Source organism: Agelaius phoeniceus, chromosome 2 (assembly GCF_051311805.1).
Source record: "Agelaius phoeniceus isolate bAgePho1 chromosome 2, bAgePho1.hap1, whole genome shotgun sequence".
Classification (NCBI taxonomy): Eukaryota; Metazoa; Chordata; class Aves; order Passeriformes; family Icteridae; genus Agelaius; species Agelaius phoeniceus.
The window spans coordinates 103,368,470-103,386,629 of NC_135266.1; the positions used below are offsets into that span (position 1 = coordinate 103,368,470).

At 41.0% G+C, this 18,160-nt stretch overlaps 1 protein-coding gene across 4 annotated transcripts in view; it reads left to right on the plus strand.

Moving 5' to 3' along the window:
* The window catches only part of APP (amyloid beta precursor protein), a 199,209-nt gene that overhangs the window by 103,367 nt on the left and 77,682 nt on the right, over positions 1-18,160 (plus strand). For all 4 annotated transcript variants that reach the window (XM_054654581.2, XM_054654580.2, XM_054654582.2 and 1 more), the window contains exons 4-6: positions 1,873-1,985; positions 3,424-3,617; positions 11,735-11,934. In XM_054654581.2, coding sequence (XP_054510556.1) covers positions 1,873-1,985; positions 3,424-3,617; positions 11,735-11,934 — 507 coding nt within the window. The remainder of the gene's footprint in view (positions 1-1,872; positions 1,986-3,423; positions 3,618-11,734; positions 11,935-18,160) is intronic.

Here is an 18,160-nt window from a genome sequence, read left to right on the forward strand (position 1 = left end):
TGTCTCAGGGACAGCTTGTTGTCCACCAGGACCCTCAGGTGCTTCTCTGCAGAGCTGCTCTTCAGCAGGTTGGCCCCCAGCCTGTGATGGTGGCCAGGGTTATTCCTCCCCAGCTGCAGCACACTGCAGTTCTGCATGAAACCATCATACTCTTAAGTCTTCAGCAAAGCCTCTGTGTGCTTGTCCACTGCTCAGGCACTTGACTAAATTAAAGCTTTAGTAGTTGTCAATTACTTATGTCCTGGGAAAGTTCAGGTATATGCCAGACTGGTCTCCAAAAAGCTGCAAATTTGTGCGACTTTCACTGCAGGATTTGTGTGTGACACTGCTGGGAACTGAGACTTTGTTAAATGAAAATGCAAATTTTGTGTTCAGGGTTACCAGAAAGTGTACTTACTCAATTTTGCAAGGTAATTTTGGACACCTCTAGAAAATGCTTCTGTTAATTTGCAGGCATTAAAGTGTGCTAGGGAAGCATAAAAATAACTTTTTTCCCCCTAGTTAACTAAGTTACAGAAACTAGTTGCTATTTCCTAGTTGACTAATTGACTTTAGGGCTTCAGATCAAAGGCACTGAAATAGAGCGAGGAATTTAGTGTGAAATACACATCTTGGTGTGGCATATGACAAAGGTTTGTTTGTAGAATTCTGCTTTTTTCCTATGTATTGGTGTTGATGATTTTTAAAACTGACTTTCTAATTGTAAGCCTTAGGGGCCGGCCACTTCATCAGCTCTCTGAGATGACTCTACTCAACAGTAAACTTGAAGTCATTTAATTTTGATCAATTAACCTGTTATTGCATCCTAATAGCCATTGGACCATCTTGATTCTTTCCTGTAGCACAGACTGTAGTTTTTTGTAGGTGACAGACAAGTGGGCTTTAGGGAGCTGATTTATGCCAGCTGAGTCACGTGCTTTCACAATTCAGTATATGTTCAGTATATACACTTCTCTAAAGTACTATGTAATTTTCCCTTTAAAAAATACCTTTGAGAAGGTTTGGGGTTATTAATTTGCAACATCAGAATTGTACAGAATTACAATGATTTTAGTTAAATCATTAATAAATGATTTAAATAAATCATGTTACTTAGCACATGAGTTTCTGAGTACTGGTGCTGTGAGCAGTGTTCATTTTCTAAGCATGTAAATAAATTTTTGTTCTGCTGTTGAAGATGGCACAATCTCTTTGGTCAGTTATGTCCTTGAGAAAAAAGGCTCTTCACCCAGTTTGATCTGACCAGATATTCTGGTGATCACGAATCATCTTGTTTCTTGGATGATAAGCTCTACTTGCTTATCAGCCTTCTGGGCTAACATGAATTCATCTGGCTGATGAAATGAGGATGCAATGAAGAGGCTGCAGCAGCAAAAATAACTGAGTTGACTGTGTTGCTGTTAGCACTATATCAATGGAAATATTCTCAATTGCTTTGAAACAAGATGGTGGTGTCATTTCTTTTATGTAGAACACCAAAGTATTTCAGAACACTTCATACCCTTCCCTACTGCTATTAAGAAGCAAAATGTAGCTGTCCCTCTCTGCCCCTGTAGTCCCCTTCCTGGAATTAGACCTGCCAACTCCTGACTTCATGTTGCACCACACCCATCTGCAATGGGTCCTGCAAGTTTTATTATGCTGAGGTTTTAATAAACAAATATATATGAGATCAAAGGCTGGAGCTCCTTTCCAATGGGGAGTTGAAAGATGGTCATAATTTGAAGCACCATCTAGAAACTGTTCCATTCTCTGCAAACTTGCCACTCATTCACAAAAGCTGCTAGGAGTAGCTAGAGGTTTAACAGGATGAGATGTTGGAAGTAAAAGTAATATTTCTTGGGTGTTAATTTCTTTTCTTTTCCCTTCCAGTGGGCGAGTTTGTGAGTGATGCCCTTCTGGTGCCAGACAAGTGCAAGTTCCTTCACCAGGAAAGAATGGATGTGTGTGAAACTCACCTGCATTGGCATACTGTTGCTAAAGAGGTACATTCATCTGTCTTAAAATTTCCTACCTTCCTTCTTTAAAGCTGTGTCACTCTTCTGAGGATGATTTAAAATATAGCAGCAACATGGAAAACAAAAAGCAGTACTTTCAAATGTTTGAGTGAGGAGCATTTTGGGATTTTTTTATAAGGTAGGAAATGGGAGTCAGAGCACAATAGAGACCATGACTGAATATTTACCATTGACCTTTGAACATTGACCCTCTTTCATAGCATTATTTTTTTCTTCGCAATCACTCACAAACTCACTGTGTTTTCTACTTCCTCCACTTTCCTGTGTTAGCACTGGAAGTAAATGCCTAGGATTTATCTTGAATAATTATCCTGGGTGGATATTATCCAGTAATTATCATGGATACTGGTATGCCAGATGCCCACAGAGATCAAACAGGCCTCAGGGAATGCACTATGTGAAATTCAGCAGAAAAGGGTAGGAGAGCTGATCAAACAAGGACCAGCCAAAGGCATTTTGCAGGCACAGAGATTTTACAATTTAACAGTGCTTTACTGAAAATAGAAATAAACTTAGTGTTACAGTTGCTAATGTGTTTTGGAGTTTTCCAAAACACAGAGAGATTTCCACAGAGAGATTTAGGAATAAAAACTGAGATGAATTTCCAGCATTTCTGATTGCTGTTTTTTTTGGATCCTCTTAGCTTGTACGTTATTCCACCTTCTGGAGATGAAATTTGAAATGGGATCAGCAGCTTTTCAAATTTTCAGTTCTTGTTTGAATTATACTTTAATAAAACATGTAAGGCACCAGCCTTTCCACAAAGGAATTCTAGTTCATTTTGACTATTTGCAAACTTGAAATGGCAGTGGCCTGGAAGGACATCATCACTGTGCAACACTGAACCATTTTCCTTTTTTCATCTGTCACACATCACTATATCTTTAAGGTATGATTATGCCCAGCTGACTGTTTTGCAAACAAAGCTAGGAGATACTGTACTGGCAGTGATGTCAGACCAGACACAGTGTGTTTCTACTGTAAGAGGTGTTTCAAATGTTGATTTACCTTGAAGCGAAGTTTTCAATAGCATAATGCATCAGGATTGGGATTAACACATCAAATAATTTGTCATCATATTTTTTGTTTTTGAGGCAGAGCCTGTGAAGATTTTATACAGAAAAATTAGGAGTTCTCATGTATATAGGAGAAGACAAGCCTTTTGTTCTGAGAAAGACTGATAGGAGAGCTTGTTGCTTGCAGTAGGGTAGGGAGCTGCTTACAGTAAAGTAGTGAATGCAAGTGTGATCTTTCTGAATTGTCTTTCAAATTTCAGAGATGATGCAGTTCACCAGCTTTGACTTCCCAAGGCAGTATGTAGTCCCTTCATATTTTCTCAAGGTCTGTGAGATTTTTTCCTCCGTGCTAATATTGTTGCTGGGTTTTTTCCCCCTCTTTTCTGCAGTCCTGTAGTGAGAAGAGCATGAATCTGCACGACTATGGCATGCTGCTGCCCTGTGGAATTGACAAGTTTCGTGGTGTGGAGTTTGTCTGCTGCCCCTTAGCAGAGGAAAGTGACAATCTTGATTCAGCTGATGCTGAAGATGATGATTCAGATGTCTGGTGGGGAGGTGCAGATGCAGACTATGCAGATGGAAGGTACAGTGACTTTGTACCCTTCAACTTGTTATTAAGATGCCAAAAATCTGTCTAAAGGACCTTGGCATAGAGGAGTCTTTGCACCTTATACATGAACTTGCTTTTACAGTGGTTGAAAACATCGGTGTTCTACTCATTTTATTTTTAGCTTTCTACAGTAAAGGTTATTGTTAAAAGATACACTTTTAAGGCACACTTTTTAGTGCCTTTATAATTTCTTCTGTGAGAATTATTGCCATATTTATAACAAAAATGCCTAAATTCATATTTTTTGACAAATAAATGACAAATGGAGTATTCCTAAGATGCTTCACCTGCAGTCTGGGGTACTGCAGCAGCTATCAGCCAACATAACCAGTGGAGTTCTTGAAATGCCTTCATTCATAATAGGCGTTAGCTGTGTGTTAATTATATTATATTATATTATATTATATTATATTATATTATATTATATTATATTATATTATATTATATGTTGTTATTGATATAAGAACATTTTTCTGCTGACAATTAGTTTCTAAACATGATCTAAAAGAAAATGTGCTTTATTATCTAGCCTTTGACAGATTTGTTAATTTGCTGCTGTTGAGAAGGAACCTGGAGGTGTCCTTTGCAAGGCAGTGATGGGTGAGAGGATACCATCCCTGTCCTTACCCTTCCCATGCCCTGTGCACATAGGTTAATTTTGAGCCAGACATGGGTTATAACTCTGTTGTAACACTCAGTGGTAACTGAGTGGTCTGATGCTGTTAAAGCCTTTTCATATCACTCTCCTGAGCATGTCAGACAGCAATTGGAAGAGCAGAGTACCACAAGTCATGTCCTTGCAACTGGATGTCAGCAACTTGCAAAGATGGCTTTCTTCATAAACTAAGATCAATGTTCAAATTCTGTTTGTGCTCCCCAGGCTTTCATCACTTGACACTGTGCTAGTGCAGTGCTTCTACTTCTTTTTTGTATAAATAATGCACAAAATCTTAAACTTGGGGCTGATTGCAAGTGGTTTCAAGAAATAACCAGAAAATAAATGGGGACCAAAATATGTGAATAATGCAGAAAGTTTATAGGTCTGAATCGTGTTATGTTTGGACTTGCTAATAATCTAGATGGAAACAATTCAAAGAACAGTGCAGAGGTGAAGGACAGAGACTGAATTGCTATAATTTGATGCAATTCTAGGTGTCATTAAGACTTAGAATAATGAGAACATATATAATGGTGGGCAACTAAATCTTTCCTGACAAAGCATTGCTAAGTGCTGCAAGGTAGAGTCTTTTGTGAATAATGGAATAAGTTTAAAATAAATACTTCCCAATGGTAATTTCCAGTTTTCTGTCATAAACAGGAGTTAATGGTCAGACTGTTTGGTGCAAAAGCCTACATCAAAGAACTTTGCATATTCCATATTGATATCTTTGGACTTTCTTCTGATTTGTAGTCCTAACAAGTGTCAGTGTCACAATGTATAACCCTTTCAGTAGGATTTGTAAAGCTGCTTTTGGGCTTTTGCTGTGTCATTTCTGTATATTTAATTTAGATTTTGATTGGGTGTTTAAATCTTCTCTTATCCTAAGAAATGAGTGCAGACTTTGTTCTAATGGAAATGTTTGGTTTTTTCATTAGATAAAAATATAGTCACACAAGAAAGATCTATCCATCTATCTTAAATATCTATTAAATATATAGGTAACATATTTATTATATTTATACACCTATATATAAAGTACATGTCTTATACATACAAGATCAAAGATGCCAAAATATTTTAAATAAAAGAGCTTACAGGGGTATAGAGTACTTGTTCGTAAGACAAATATCTGCTGTATTTCTGTCTTCTTTGTGTTTTTCACTGAACATTTTAATTTACTATTGTAGTCAGTTTTCTTCCTCATAAGGCAGTTTAATATCTGAAGAGATGAGTTCAAGAATAATTTCATGAACTTTGTCTTCTCTAGGAATGGGAGCTGTAATTGCGTTTCAATCCATTTCTGAAATTCCAAGCAAATACTGATTTTTTTTTTACCCTCCCCTCCCTCAGAAGTGCTTGCAAAAGGAAAATGAAAGTGCCCTTCTATGGGGCACTTGTCCTTCATCTGCAGATGAAGAGCCAAGTAATTGGTAGTTCTTTTAGAATGACTCACCCATTTCTTGCTGCCTCTTAAGCCAAGTACATTTAAGCTGTGTGTATTGCAGCTAGAAATACTCTTGAATTTTAGTTATATATATGTATATATTTTAAAAAAATCTTACATGGCAGTATGTGATAATTAAAATATTTTGTGTGTGTATATTTATTCATATCTGAGCATATGTTTGTGTGGCTATTGATACATATATGCCTTAGTCTTAAACTGATTGTGAAGGAGAAAGGAAGTGTAAGGTAGGAGAACACTTTGCTAATGCTAAATTGCCAATATTCTCTGCTATTAAAGCACATCTGTTTAAAGTGCTTACTCAAGTCTACATTTGTCACCTCACATGGGTTCCCAAGTCAAAGTGAAGGAGTGAAGGTGACATGTTTGAGGTGGAGGTGACAAGCTGAAAAGCAGATGATTATATTCTTGTTTCTCAAAACTATGACAGAGCAGAATCCAGCAAATGTGGGTGATCTGTTTTGAGATTTTATATCCCAAGCTATCAGATTAAAATTTTAAAATACTTGCATTTGTGGTTCTCAATGTGTAGGGGAAAGCACAAAGCACATTGCAGCCATTCAGTTAATAAATGCCTTTTTTCAGACTGTTGTGTTTTCACCTCCAACAGTTGTCCCTGAGGCACTGTATTTTTTTTTTTTTTGCTTTGTCAAGGGTATTTTCTTCTCCACAGGGGGAAGAAAAGCTCAGCTGCATGTTGTAGCCACACTATTAGAGGGGATGTGGAGGTAGCTTGGGCTGCAGTGCCTCATAGTTGGGTGTCCTTCCCACCCAATATCTGACCACCACCTGGGTCTGGATGTAAAAGAATGTGACTTGTTGGCAGTACTTGGACGAAGGTGGGAGGGTGCATTTTGGTGATACATGTACCCATTTTATTCATGAGGCCAAGAGGCAGAATCCACATGTGCTTTTGAAATTGTCTTATGCTCATCCTGAAATAGTTTTTAACTCTGACAAAGAGGTCACAAGCATTTTTAAGCAGTGGAGCTCCTTGTTGCTATCATCACCTTTAATTAAAATTTACCTTGAAGTCTGCCTGGGGGACAGTCAGATGTAGGTGCTGCCTTTCAGTATAACTGCAGCCCTCTCCCTGAATAGCTACAGCTCAGTCAAGTGACCTGCAAGCTCTGGCTGCTCTTGCAACTCAGCACAGCCTGGTGGCCCTCCTGCCTGTGTGTGGGAACTAGCTGGAAGCCTTGGTGTCCTTGATGTCCAAAACTGAACGTCTTTAGGAGTGATGGCCAAGCTGGAAACTTCCAGGTTTTCTCTGTTGTCTTGGTTTGAAAGGCAGGTATCTGCTAAGGAAGGCAGGAGCCTCCCTTGAAATGGAAAATGTAAACCTCTTCTCTCCGAATTTTTGAAATTAAGGAGGCTCTCAGGAAAAGATATGAGAATAGGAATTGCAGGTTTTTTTAGTATGTATAATAAAGCAAATAAACAACAATAACAACCACAGCATTAACAACAAACAGAACCAGAAACCCAGCAGCAGCCTTCTCAGCTGCAGTCACTTTGCTCTTTGGCGCAGTGATGGCCAGAGCTGGCAGGGGTGCTGCTGGCTCCCGTGGGCAGGGCGGGTGCGGTGATTCCCCTGCGGCTGCTGTGGAAGAGAAGCTTTTGCTTCATCAACTCCCTGGGGCAGCTGATGCCGGTGCCTCAGCAGGACACTCGGAAGCAGCAAGCTGGGCTGGCAGGATGTCAGGCAGGGGGTGGGGGGCTACACACCAGCATCAAAGTCAGAGCAGTGCTGAAGAAGCAGTGGGGGTGAGGTGGTGGCAGCCAGGCTCCCAGCAGGGCAGGGAGAGGCGAGCTCAGGATCACAGGCACCTGAGCAGATGGTGATAGGTCCCTCTTTTAGTGAGGTAGGTGATAATAAGGTCTCAGTGGCTGCTCTCACAAGCAGAAGCTCACCCCACGGCAGAAGAACCAGCTCCAGGCTGGGCTCTGGCCGCAGCAGCAATTGCTTTTTCAAGCAGCAGTTCCAACCATCCTCCTCTGAAGCCAAGAGCGAGAAGTAGCAGTTGTCTTAGCCCCATCTTCTGTCTCTCAGAGAGAAACTCTCAGATAAGAGAAGTGCAATCGGATGCCTTCTCCTGAGTTTGGCCACTTCTTTTGTTTTTGTTTTTTTTTAAGTACTCTGTTGTTAGTGTTTCTTAGCAATTTATAGGAAAAAAATCTATACTTAAAAAGCAACAGAAGGAAAGAAACCTAACCCCCCAACATTATCCACCCCAAATTTTTTCCTGTACCAACATGGTACATTAAATTTAAACTTTTAAATTATATACATACGTGCACTACCTTAGTTGTATACGTATCTATAAGCAGATATGGATACAGGCACAGTGTCATGGGTAGTACCTTTAAAATAAGGTCCTCTTAAGGTATGCATCAGGTTCCTCCATTCTTTTGCATCACCCACCAGGTGCAACCTGGTCCATGAGCGAAGACAGCTCCACAGATGGGATTGTCCTTACTGGAGGCAGAATTAACCCAAACAGTTGTTTTCAGTGTACTCCTTGTGTACCATTGGAACTTTATCTCCATCTGTTGTTTGCAAGGGCTCAGATTGGGCAGGGCCTGCTTGGTTGTTGGAACTTCAGGTGTTCACTAACCACGTGGCCTTTGTTAAATTAATCTCCCAGTCTTGAAGCTCCTCTTTCTCAGTGCCTTCAAGGTGGTTTTAATAAGTTCATTTCATTGTTCAACTTTCCCAGCCACTGGTGCATGATATGGAATAGGATACACCCACTTAATGCTATGTTCTCTAGGTGTTTATAAGGCTATTCTTGATATAAGTCCTGTTCTCAGACTCAGTTCTCTCAGGGGTACCATGCTTCCAAAGGATTTGCTTTTTAAGGCCCAGGATGGTGCTCCAGACAGTGGCATGAGGCACAGGGTAGGTTTCCAACCCTCCAGCGGTGGTTTCTGCTGTTGTGAGCACACAGCGCTTCCTTTGGCAGTTTCAGGCAGTGTGATATAGTCAATCTGCAAGGCCTTCCTATACTTATATTTGGACCACTGCCCACCATACCACATAGGTTTTACCTGCTTGGCCTGCTTGACCACAGCACAAGTCTTACAGTCATGGATAACCTAAGAAATATTGTCTATGGTTAGATCTTCTCTTCACTCTCATGCCTACTTATTTCATTACATTTCTGCCCTGATGATCTGAGGCATCATGGGCCCATCAAGCTAGGAATAATTCTTCTTTGTGTTACAAATCTAAATCTATCTTTGACACCTTTATTTTCACAGCCTGGTCTGTCTGCTTGTCGTTTCAATATTCTTTATTAGCCCAACTCCTGGGGACATGGGCATCTACATGGCAGACTTTCACAGGTGGCAGGTGAATGTGGCAAGTCTCTATCCAAGTGGCAATGTCTTTTTACTCATCAGCAGCCCAGATTGGTTTTCTTCTATGCTGCCAGTAGTGGCTTTTTTCCACCTTTCCAGGCAGCCCCACAGAGCATTGGCTACCATCCATGGATCGGTATAAAGGTAGAGCTTTGGCCACTTTCTTTAAGCAATGTCCAGGGCCAACTGAACGGCTTTGAGTTCAGCAAGTTGACTTGCTACTCCTTCAGTAGCTTCTTCAACGTGTCGTGTGGGGCTCCATATGGCTGCTCTTCACTTCTGGTTCATCCCTAGGATGCAACAGGAACTGTCAGGGAAAAGAGTTTTTCTTCTGCTGGTAGTTGGTTGTACAGTAGTTGGTAGAGCTTTTTCAGCATGCATCATTTGTTTCTGCTCTTCTTTATCAGTAAGACCAACGTTTTCACCTTCCAGCCAGTGTGTAATTATTTCCAAAACCCCAGGGCAATTTGGGTTTTTAATATGGGAGTGCTGAGTGATAAGAGCAATCTATTTGCTCCATGTGGCATGGTGGGTAGAGGGCACCTTTCCTATAAACATCCACCCCAGCACCAGTAGTTGGGATCCCAGGAGGAGTTGTGCTTCTGTGCCAGTCACCTCCAAGGCAGCTTGAACTCCTTCATAGGCAGCCAAGATTTCCTTCTCTGTGGGAGTGTCGTTGGCTTCAGACCTTCTGTAACTTCAGCTCCAGAATCCCAGTGGTCCGCCTCAAGTCTCCCCAGGCACCTGCTGCCAAAGGTTCCAGGACCAGCCATGTTCCTGGCTGCAGAGTAAAGCACATTCCTCACCTCTGCTCCTGTCCTGACTGGGCCAAGGGCAGCTGCATGAACGATCTCCTGCTTGATCTTGGCGAAGGCTTGTTGCTGCTCAGGGCCCCAGTGGAAATCATTCCCCTTGTGCATAACCAGGTTGAGAGGGCTCACGATTTGGCCATACGCAGGAATGTGCATTCCTGAAAAACCTATGGTGCCTAGGAAAGCTTGTGTTTCCTTCTTGCTGGTTGGTGGAGACATTGTGGTGATCCTGTTGATAACTTCAGTGGGAATCTGACGCCATCCATCTTGCCACTTTACTCCCAGGAGCTGGATCTTGCAACAGGTCCCCTGACTTTGCTCTTCTCAATGGTAAAGCTGGCTTCCAGCAGAATCTGGATGATCCTGTCTCCTTTCTCAAATACTTCCATTGCCGTATTCCTCCACACAATGATGTCATTGCAGATCAATGATACAGTGGAGATGGTGAAATTTCCAGGCCAGTTTTTAGAAATCAAGAAAAATTTAAAGAGGAACCAAGCGGGTTTGTGGCCATTTTTAACTTTTTCTCCTGTGTTAATGGAAACAAGTCATCTTTCATGCAGACTCTTCTGCAAGGTGGCTTTAACCACATCTATTCATAAAACATACCTGGATTTCCCCCAGGGGAATGCTGCAGTATTATCTGAAGTCTCTCTTGTGTTTCTGGAGGCCAGGTATTTTGGGGAGAAGGGAACAGGAAAATCATTTTTGTTTGTATAGAGGCTTAACTCCTAGTAGAGTCAGGTTTGTGGCATATGAAAACTTTATCAGCATGTTTTAACTTCTTAATGCCCTGTTAAAAAGGAATCATACTGTCTTCTGTTTTGCCAAGGTCGCTTTCAAAGTTGTAGTAGGCAACATAATATAAAATGAAATATTAAAGGCTTGGTCTCTGAAATGAGTTGGAGAAGTTGTTAACTTCACCTAGAAGACTGTTCAACCATATGTGATGCCATGAGAAAGATTCACACCCACTTGTGCTCAAAGTTGACAGAAAGTCACTATGTATTTACATATTTAAAGATCATTTATTCATTAGTAGTAAATTTCAAGTAGAAGATCAGAAACAAACCTGAAACCTTGTGACAACAGAGTGTTAAGTTCAAGAAATATTTTGAAGGCAACAGTAGCAGTAGCTGAACATATGTTTTTTGACCTGTTGTCTATATCACTCAGAACAGAACTAAAAATTATCCCAGAAGATTCTTGACGTTTAATCCACCAAATGCATTGGCTAGTCAACTTCAGTATTTCCTCCTGTTGTCCTGTGGAAGTGTCCTTTCCTTTCACATAGCACTTGTAACAGCAGAAGGAGAAACTCTGCAGTCAGTAATTCGAGGTCAGTTCAACACTTGGTAGCCCTCTATGAAAGGCATGCAGGGAACCTCTAGATAAGCTGTCTCCTGAGAGAGGCAGAAAAGTTCCTGAGGAACTAGGAACTTTCTTGCTTCTTTCACATCAACTGAGTGCATTTTGTGCAAAGTTGATCTTTCAAAATAAAATTTGGTTGATGGTATAATGGAGTGAGCATGTTTACAGTATTATTCAGCTATCAAAATATGGGATGCTAATGTTGGCCTTTTTTTTTTTTCTTCAGACATTTCTTAAGTATTTCTTACTTTTTGGGACATTCCAGAGTCCCAGGTTTTTTCTTTTCTATTTAAAGGGAAGGGAGGGAGATTAAGAAACAGGTAACTGTTTTCCTTACAGAGATTTCAAATAAAATGTTCTCTCATATGACCTTGAAGTAATTTTGTTGCTGACACATGTGATAATTTTTTTAATTTAGCGATGATAAGGCAGCAGAAGAACAAGCAGAGGAAGATGAGGAGCTAACTGTTGTGGAAGATGAAGATGCTGATGACGACGACGATGATGGCGATGAAATTGAAGAGACGGGAGAAGAGTATGAGGAGGCAACTGAAAGAACTACCAGTATTGCAACCACTACCACCACAACTACAGAGTCTGTGGAAGAGGTTGTCAGAGGTAAGTTCATCAGGCTTGGGGCTGCTTTGCATATTTGCACTTTACAACAAAAAAATGTTCCAAACAGCAAAATACCCAAAGCTGCAGTGTTGTTGTGCTTTTTGGCTCCTGTAATTTACGTGTTTAATCCCCTCACCTTTCCCTTTCCCATTACAAATTTTCTGTGGGGTTAGTTCTGCCACAACCCTTTGGATTTTCTGACCTCCAGTCCTCCTGGTGCGCAGATGCTACAGGGATGTCTGTCCTTGAATTGTGTTTGTTGTGTGTGTTGTTCACAACATTTCTTGTTCAGAAACAGAAGAGTTGATTTTATTTTAAAGTAGCATTAAATAAAATTCAACTGTCCTATGTAGCAAATAGGACAGGAAAGTGTGTATGATTTATCGTGCACATGAGTTTCAGAAGGATATGAAGTATCAGTTCCAAGCAGGAGGTATCATGAGCTGGTTTGGTCCCTCATATTAACATCAGTGATGGGTCATTTTGTGTGATTCTGTTAGATACTTGTTTGTTATGTTTCTCCATGAATTAGTAATTCAGTAAAGTTAGACAAATTTAAAATAACTATGCAGAAAAATGAACCTAAACTAATGAGTTTTAATGTGTGGGGAAGAAAGAAATAGGAAAAAATAGAATACATGGAGTGAGAAAGAGCTCTTCTTTTCTAAAATTGAATTCTCGTTACATGTTTTAGTTCTTAACAGAGGCATTTTAAAATCTTAACAGAGGCATATTAAAATTTGAGTTTTACACTAGTTCATGGTCAGCATAGCAACATAGTTTTTTAAAATGCCTCATTTCTCCTACAATGCATATTGGAATTAATTATCCTTATTTTTCTATTTTAATAATGCAGTTCAGTGTGGTGTAAGTCTAAGTCAAATAGATCCCAATTCTTCTACAATGCTTACATCTTTGCTGATAAATGCTGCAGATGGTATTAAAAATGAGATTAAAGACTACATTTGAAAAGAAAGGAGTTGTGAAATGCAGGAGGCAGAGGGAAAATGATAGAAATTGGGGCTATTGTGAAATGAGGGAGAAAATATCTGGCCTGTCTCCCCATGCTTCCCTATCCCCTGCCTCTGGGTATTCTTGGGACTCCAGTGGATTGGAGTCCCACATTTTGCATGTGGCAGTGGCCCTTCCTCTTGAGCCTTGGTTCCAGTGTTTGTCAGAGGAGAGTGTGCTGGCTGCAGTTTATCACACCAGGATACAGAAGCATCCCCAGGGGATGCTTTGGGAAAAGCAGAGTTACTTGCTCATATTTCTCTGTTCAGTCTACATGGAGCACTAAAGCTTTGCTAAAATCACCAGCAAATGTTTCTTTCTAAGGCTGTGTGTTTCTGTCTTATATAGCTATTGAGTGTTTTGCTCAGTTGTTGGAGAGCCCTTTCAGTGAGGAGGGGGTAGGAGGAGTTTATATCTTTAAACCAATTAAACGTCTTTCCATATGTGAGCTTTTACCCCCTGGGGATAAAATGCCATGTTCTCACTGGTAAATGAATATTGAAAGGGAAAGAAAAAAGAAAAAGTACACTTGACTTTAATGAGATTTTGGATGAGTGGAAATGAGGACAAATTTGGTAGAAATGTTTCTTTACTGAGGGTGATGTTTCAAAGAGGTTAAGATTTATAGCTTTCAGGAAAGTAGCATACAATCACCTGAATATAAAACATAACATATAAAAGATGAGGTAAACTATTGAAACAACCTTTCAGAAGCCCTTTAGAAATGTATATATTTGCTGATCATGAAATGATCCCATGTTGTTTTTCCCAAGTCTAATATTTCCCACCTTGTGTGACTGTGAGGAAAATATGCATTGGTTCAAGTGTGATGAGGACAATCTGTTACCAATACAAGTTTTCAGCACAGTTCTGCCAGAAGCCTTTGGGCTTCCTGACCTTCAGCCTTGCTGGGGCACACATGGTGTAGGGACTGTCCTGGAGAGTGAGTGCTATCTGTGCTTGCTTATTTATTCAAGTAGAAGTGTCCAAATGACATAGCCTTGATTCTTGCTTTTGCTTCCCTTCCTACACACAAGAGAAAGCTTCCTACAGGGTCCCTGTCCTCCTGGTGCAGGCAGCAGTTCCAGCATAGGAACTTGTGTGGTGAGCCATCTTGCTGATGCAAGTGTCATTATAAATGGCAGTGTCATTGTAAATGAAAGAGGCAGAGGGACCTTGTTGAGAACTTATGTATTAAAAAGTGGTCTTTACTATGGAGATACCCTGAAAGCCTCTCTAAAAGGATTGAAGTGTCAGAGCTTCATTGATGTGGACTGAGCTCTGTTCCAGGCTGCCCAAGCACTAGTTATAAAACATCCTAGGATGTTCTTCACAGCCCTTTACACCCAGTTTTATGAAGCTGTAACTAATATTATGTCTTTAGCTTTAAAGAACACAGTTTAAGAGGAGCTGCTTTTCAAATGGACAACTGTTGTAAAGCCATAATTTAGGATCTAATTGTGGGTTGGTACTGAGCCCTTTCTCTTCCAAATCAGTGGAATGGCTGCCATCAGCCATAAATAATTAAAAAGCGTAAATGCAGTTTTATACTTTAAAGATACTTGAGCTATTGTAGAATCAATTTTTCAGGCAGTTTTATTTCTGTGCATATTTTAATGAATTGTGACCAAAATAGTAATAATAGAACCACTTACAAACTTATTTTCAGTGAAAAGGAAATTAATCTTTCCTAGAGAATGAAAAAGGTCCATTGGCAGGAGGGTAGTATTTTCATTCTGCAGCAACCACATTTCTATGTGTTTATTCAAAAATGTTAATAAACTTTCCATAGGGCAGTATTTGCCACTCTTCACTTTCCTACCTTTTGTGAGAGATGATCTTTACTCTGAATTCATATGGTGTATAGCAGCAGACCCAGTTTAAACTTTTGGGTATGCTCTTGCTGGGCTTCAGATGTTAAATCCAGATGATTGTGGGTCTGAGATTACAGAGATTCAGATGGTGAAATTAGTGTGAAATTTTTCACCTCTGGTCATGGGGAGATGTTAGCATTGAATTTGTGCTGAAGAAAATATGGCTCATTTATGAAGCCCTGCTCTTGATTTTTGTCTCTATGTGGAGCAAGGAAAGTGACTCTGATGGCCCGGATTTAGGTAAGGGAGTGGTTTAATGTCTGCAGTCATTGCCATGGTGTTATGGGTGTCGCAGAGCTGCTCCCAAGGATCCAGGTTCACGGTGATTTTTCCAGCATGTGATGGAGGCAAGCAGGAGCACTGCTTCCCCCATCATGTGCAGTTGTTTGGGTGTTTGTTTCTGCTGTCCTTCTGCACAGGACAGCAGAAGGACACTGGAGGTGACAAGAAAAATCAGTCTTGGCATACACCAATCTCTCTTGGCATACAACGAAGAATAAGCAGTTTTGGCTTAGTGCTTCCCATCAGAATCACAGAATCACGAGGTTGGAAGAGACCTTCAAGATCATCGAGTCCAACCCATGCCCTAATACCACCTCAACTAAACCATGGCACCGAGTGCCACATCCAGTCTTGTTTTAAACACATCCAGGGATGGTGACTCCACCACCTCCCCGGGCAGGTCATTCGAGTACTTTATCACTCTTCCCATAAAAAACTTTCTTCCTAATATCCAGCCTAAATTTCCCTTAGCTCATCTAAAGACTGGGTCCTCTGTGTCCTCTCATTCTGTCAGTTGTTGCCTGGCAAAAGAGACCAAACCCCCCCCCCCGACTACAGCCACCTTTCAGGAAGTTGTAGAGTGATAAGGTCACCCCTGAGTCTCCTTTTCTCCAGGCTGAACACCCCCAGCTCCCTCAGCCCCTCCTCACAGGGTTTGTGTTCCCAGCCCCTCACCAGCCTCGTTGCCTCCTCTGGATGTGCTCAAGCATCTCAAGGTCCTTCCCAAACTGAGGGGCCAGAACTGGACACAGCACTCAGGGTGTGGCCCCACCAGTGCCAAGGGCAGGGGAAGGATGACCTCCCTGCTCCTGCTGGCCACACTGTTCCTGACACTGGCCAGGAGCCCTTGGCCTTCTTGGCCACCAGGGCTCACTGCTGGCTCATGTTCATGTCAGCCAGTGCCCCCAGGTCCCTTTCTGCCTGGGCACTGTCCAGCCACTCTCTCCCCAGCCTATAACATTGCAGGGGGTTATTGTGGCCAAAATGCAGGACTTGGCACTTGGACTTATTAAACTTCATCCTATTGGACTCTGCCCATCCATCCAACTGATCCAGGTCTCTCTGCAAAGCCCTCCTTCCTTCCATCAGATTGACACACTCTCCCAGCTTGGTGTCATCAGCACATTTACTAATGAAAGACTCAATCCCCTCATCCTTGTCATCAATAAAGATATTGAACAGAGCTGGTCCCAGCACAGAGCCCTGAGGGACACCCCTGCTGGCTGCCCCCAGCTGGATGTGGCACCGTTCACCAGCACTGTCTGGGCCCGGCCATCCAGCCAGTTCCTAACCCAGCACAGAGTGCTCCTGTCCCAGCCCTGGGCTGCCAGCTTTTCCAGGAGTGTGCTGTGGGAGACAGCATCAAAGGCCTGTCATCATATTCAGTCAGATCCCTTTATAGGAGAGCAGCAAGGTCAGCCCAGCAGCCTGGATCAAAACATGTGGCAGCTTCTCTGTACACCTGCCAACAGACGTGGGGGAATCAGCAGCATAAGCCTCACCTGCATCCTCCAGCAGTGTAATATTGCCCTTTATGAGTTGGTTTTGCTTTCTCTAGTTCAGCTGGATTTCTTTAGGTAGTTAGGAAACAATCTAAGCAGTGCTGCTTCGTGTGACATTTTGACTGTATTTACTGTCTGGAGTTACAAGTGAGAGACCATATGCCAGTTTCCTAGCAAGAGGAAAGTGGCCTGATGTTGGTATGGTAGGTCTTAGTGTCACTGATCCATCATGAGTGGTTTTCTGCTGAAGATTTTTAACTGAAAGACTTAAAATCCATTCAGTGACTCCTCCTATAGATTGTAAATCAAGAGAGATTAACCCTGATTGCCAGACCTGTCAGCTGGGAATTTGGTGACAATATTAGTAGTGTATGCTACATTAACTGGGTTGTTTTTTTTTTTTTCCACACTCCATAGGTTTGCCCCACTTTTATAGAGTCATAGAATGGCCTGGTTTAGAAAGAACCTTAAATATTTGGACTCCAGTTCCAGCCCCCTGCCATGGGCAGAGATGCCTCACTCTAGACCAGGTTGCTCCAAGGCTTGCCCATCCTGCCCTTGAACACTGAGGGATGGGGCATCCACAGCTTACCAGAGCAACTTTTCATCTTCAAAAAGTTATCATCTTTGTAGTGCAGTAGTAGTTCCCTGCTCTTCTTCCTTGCCTTCAAGGCTATGCAGTATGCTTTATTTGGAGAGGGATGATGTGTAATTGCATTTCATGTCAAGAAAACATGATTCGTTGCTGTATAAATAGTACACATTCATATAAATCCACTGGGGTTTTTTGCTATGAGATCTTCATTCAGAATGATCATCTAATGTAATTTAGGAATGAGAGCTGATAAAATTAACTTAATGGATTTGCATTTTATTGCTTTTAATTAGATATTTTAATTTAAAGCACAGCTATTCTCCCATAATATAATACTTTATTATATGTTGTAATTGGAGGAAATATTTTTTGTAATCTGGTGATCTTGTTGATGGAGATCAATACAGTACTACCTTTTTTGGGTCGAGGGCAAAACTACTGAAATACTAAATACACTAATAGTGTTATTTTATGTAAATTGGAAGATGGAGAGTAGTTTCATTTGAAATATATCCTGCCAGAAAAAATTACCAAGAATCTGTTTCCCTAGAGAAGATGTCATATTATTATACTGAAGCAGTAATTAATTGCAATTTTTTTTCTGAAGATTTTGCTGTGTAAAAAGACTGGAATGCACTTCCAAGCTAATCCTAATACCCACTGTCATGCCATTTTAGCAGAATTGTGATGTTATGTGGAAAGATTACCTTTTCTAAAACACATAAATTCATTAAACTGTATTAGCCTAGATGTAAAGTGAAGCTGGGTTTTTTGTTTGCTTTCTGGCCATCAGTGGTAACTTTATGGCACTTTAGTTCCGGATATAGTTCTGTTGTGCACAAGAAATAAAAAATATTTTTTCACATATTTGTTCCGCTTCAGAACTATAAGGCTTTGTATTCTAGCCAAGTATACCATTAATTTTTTTTAATATTCTAAATATGCCCTTGCAGTAGCTTAAG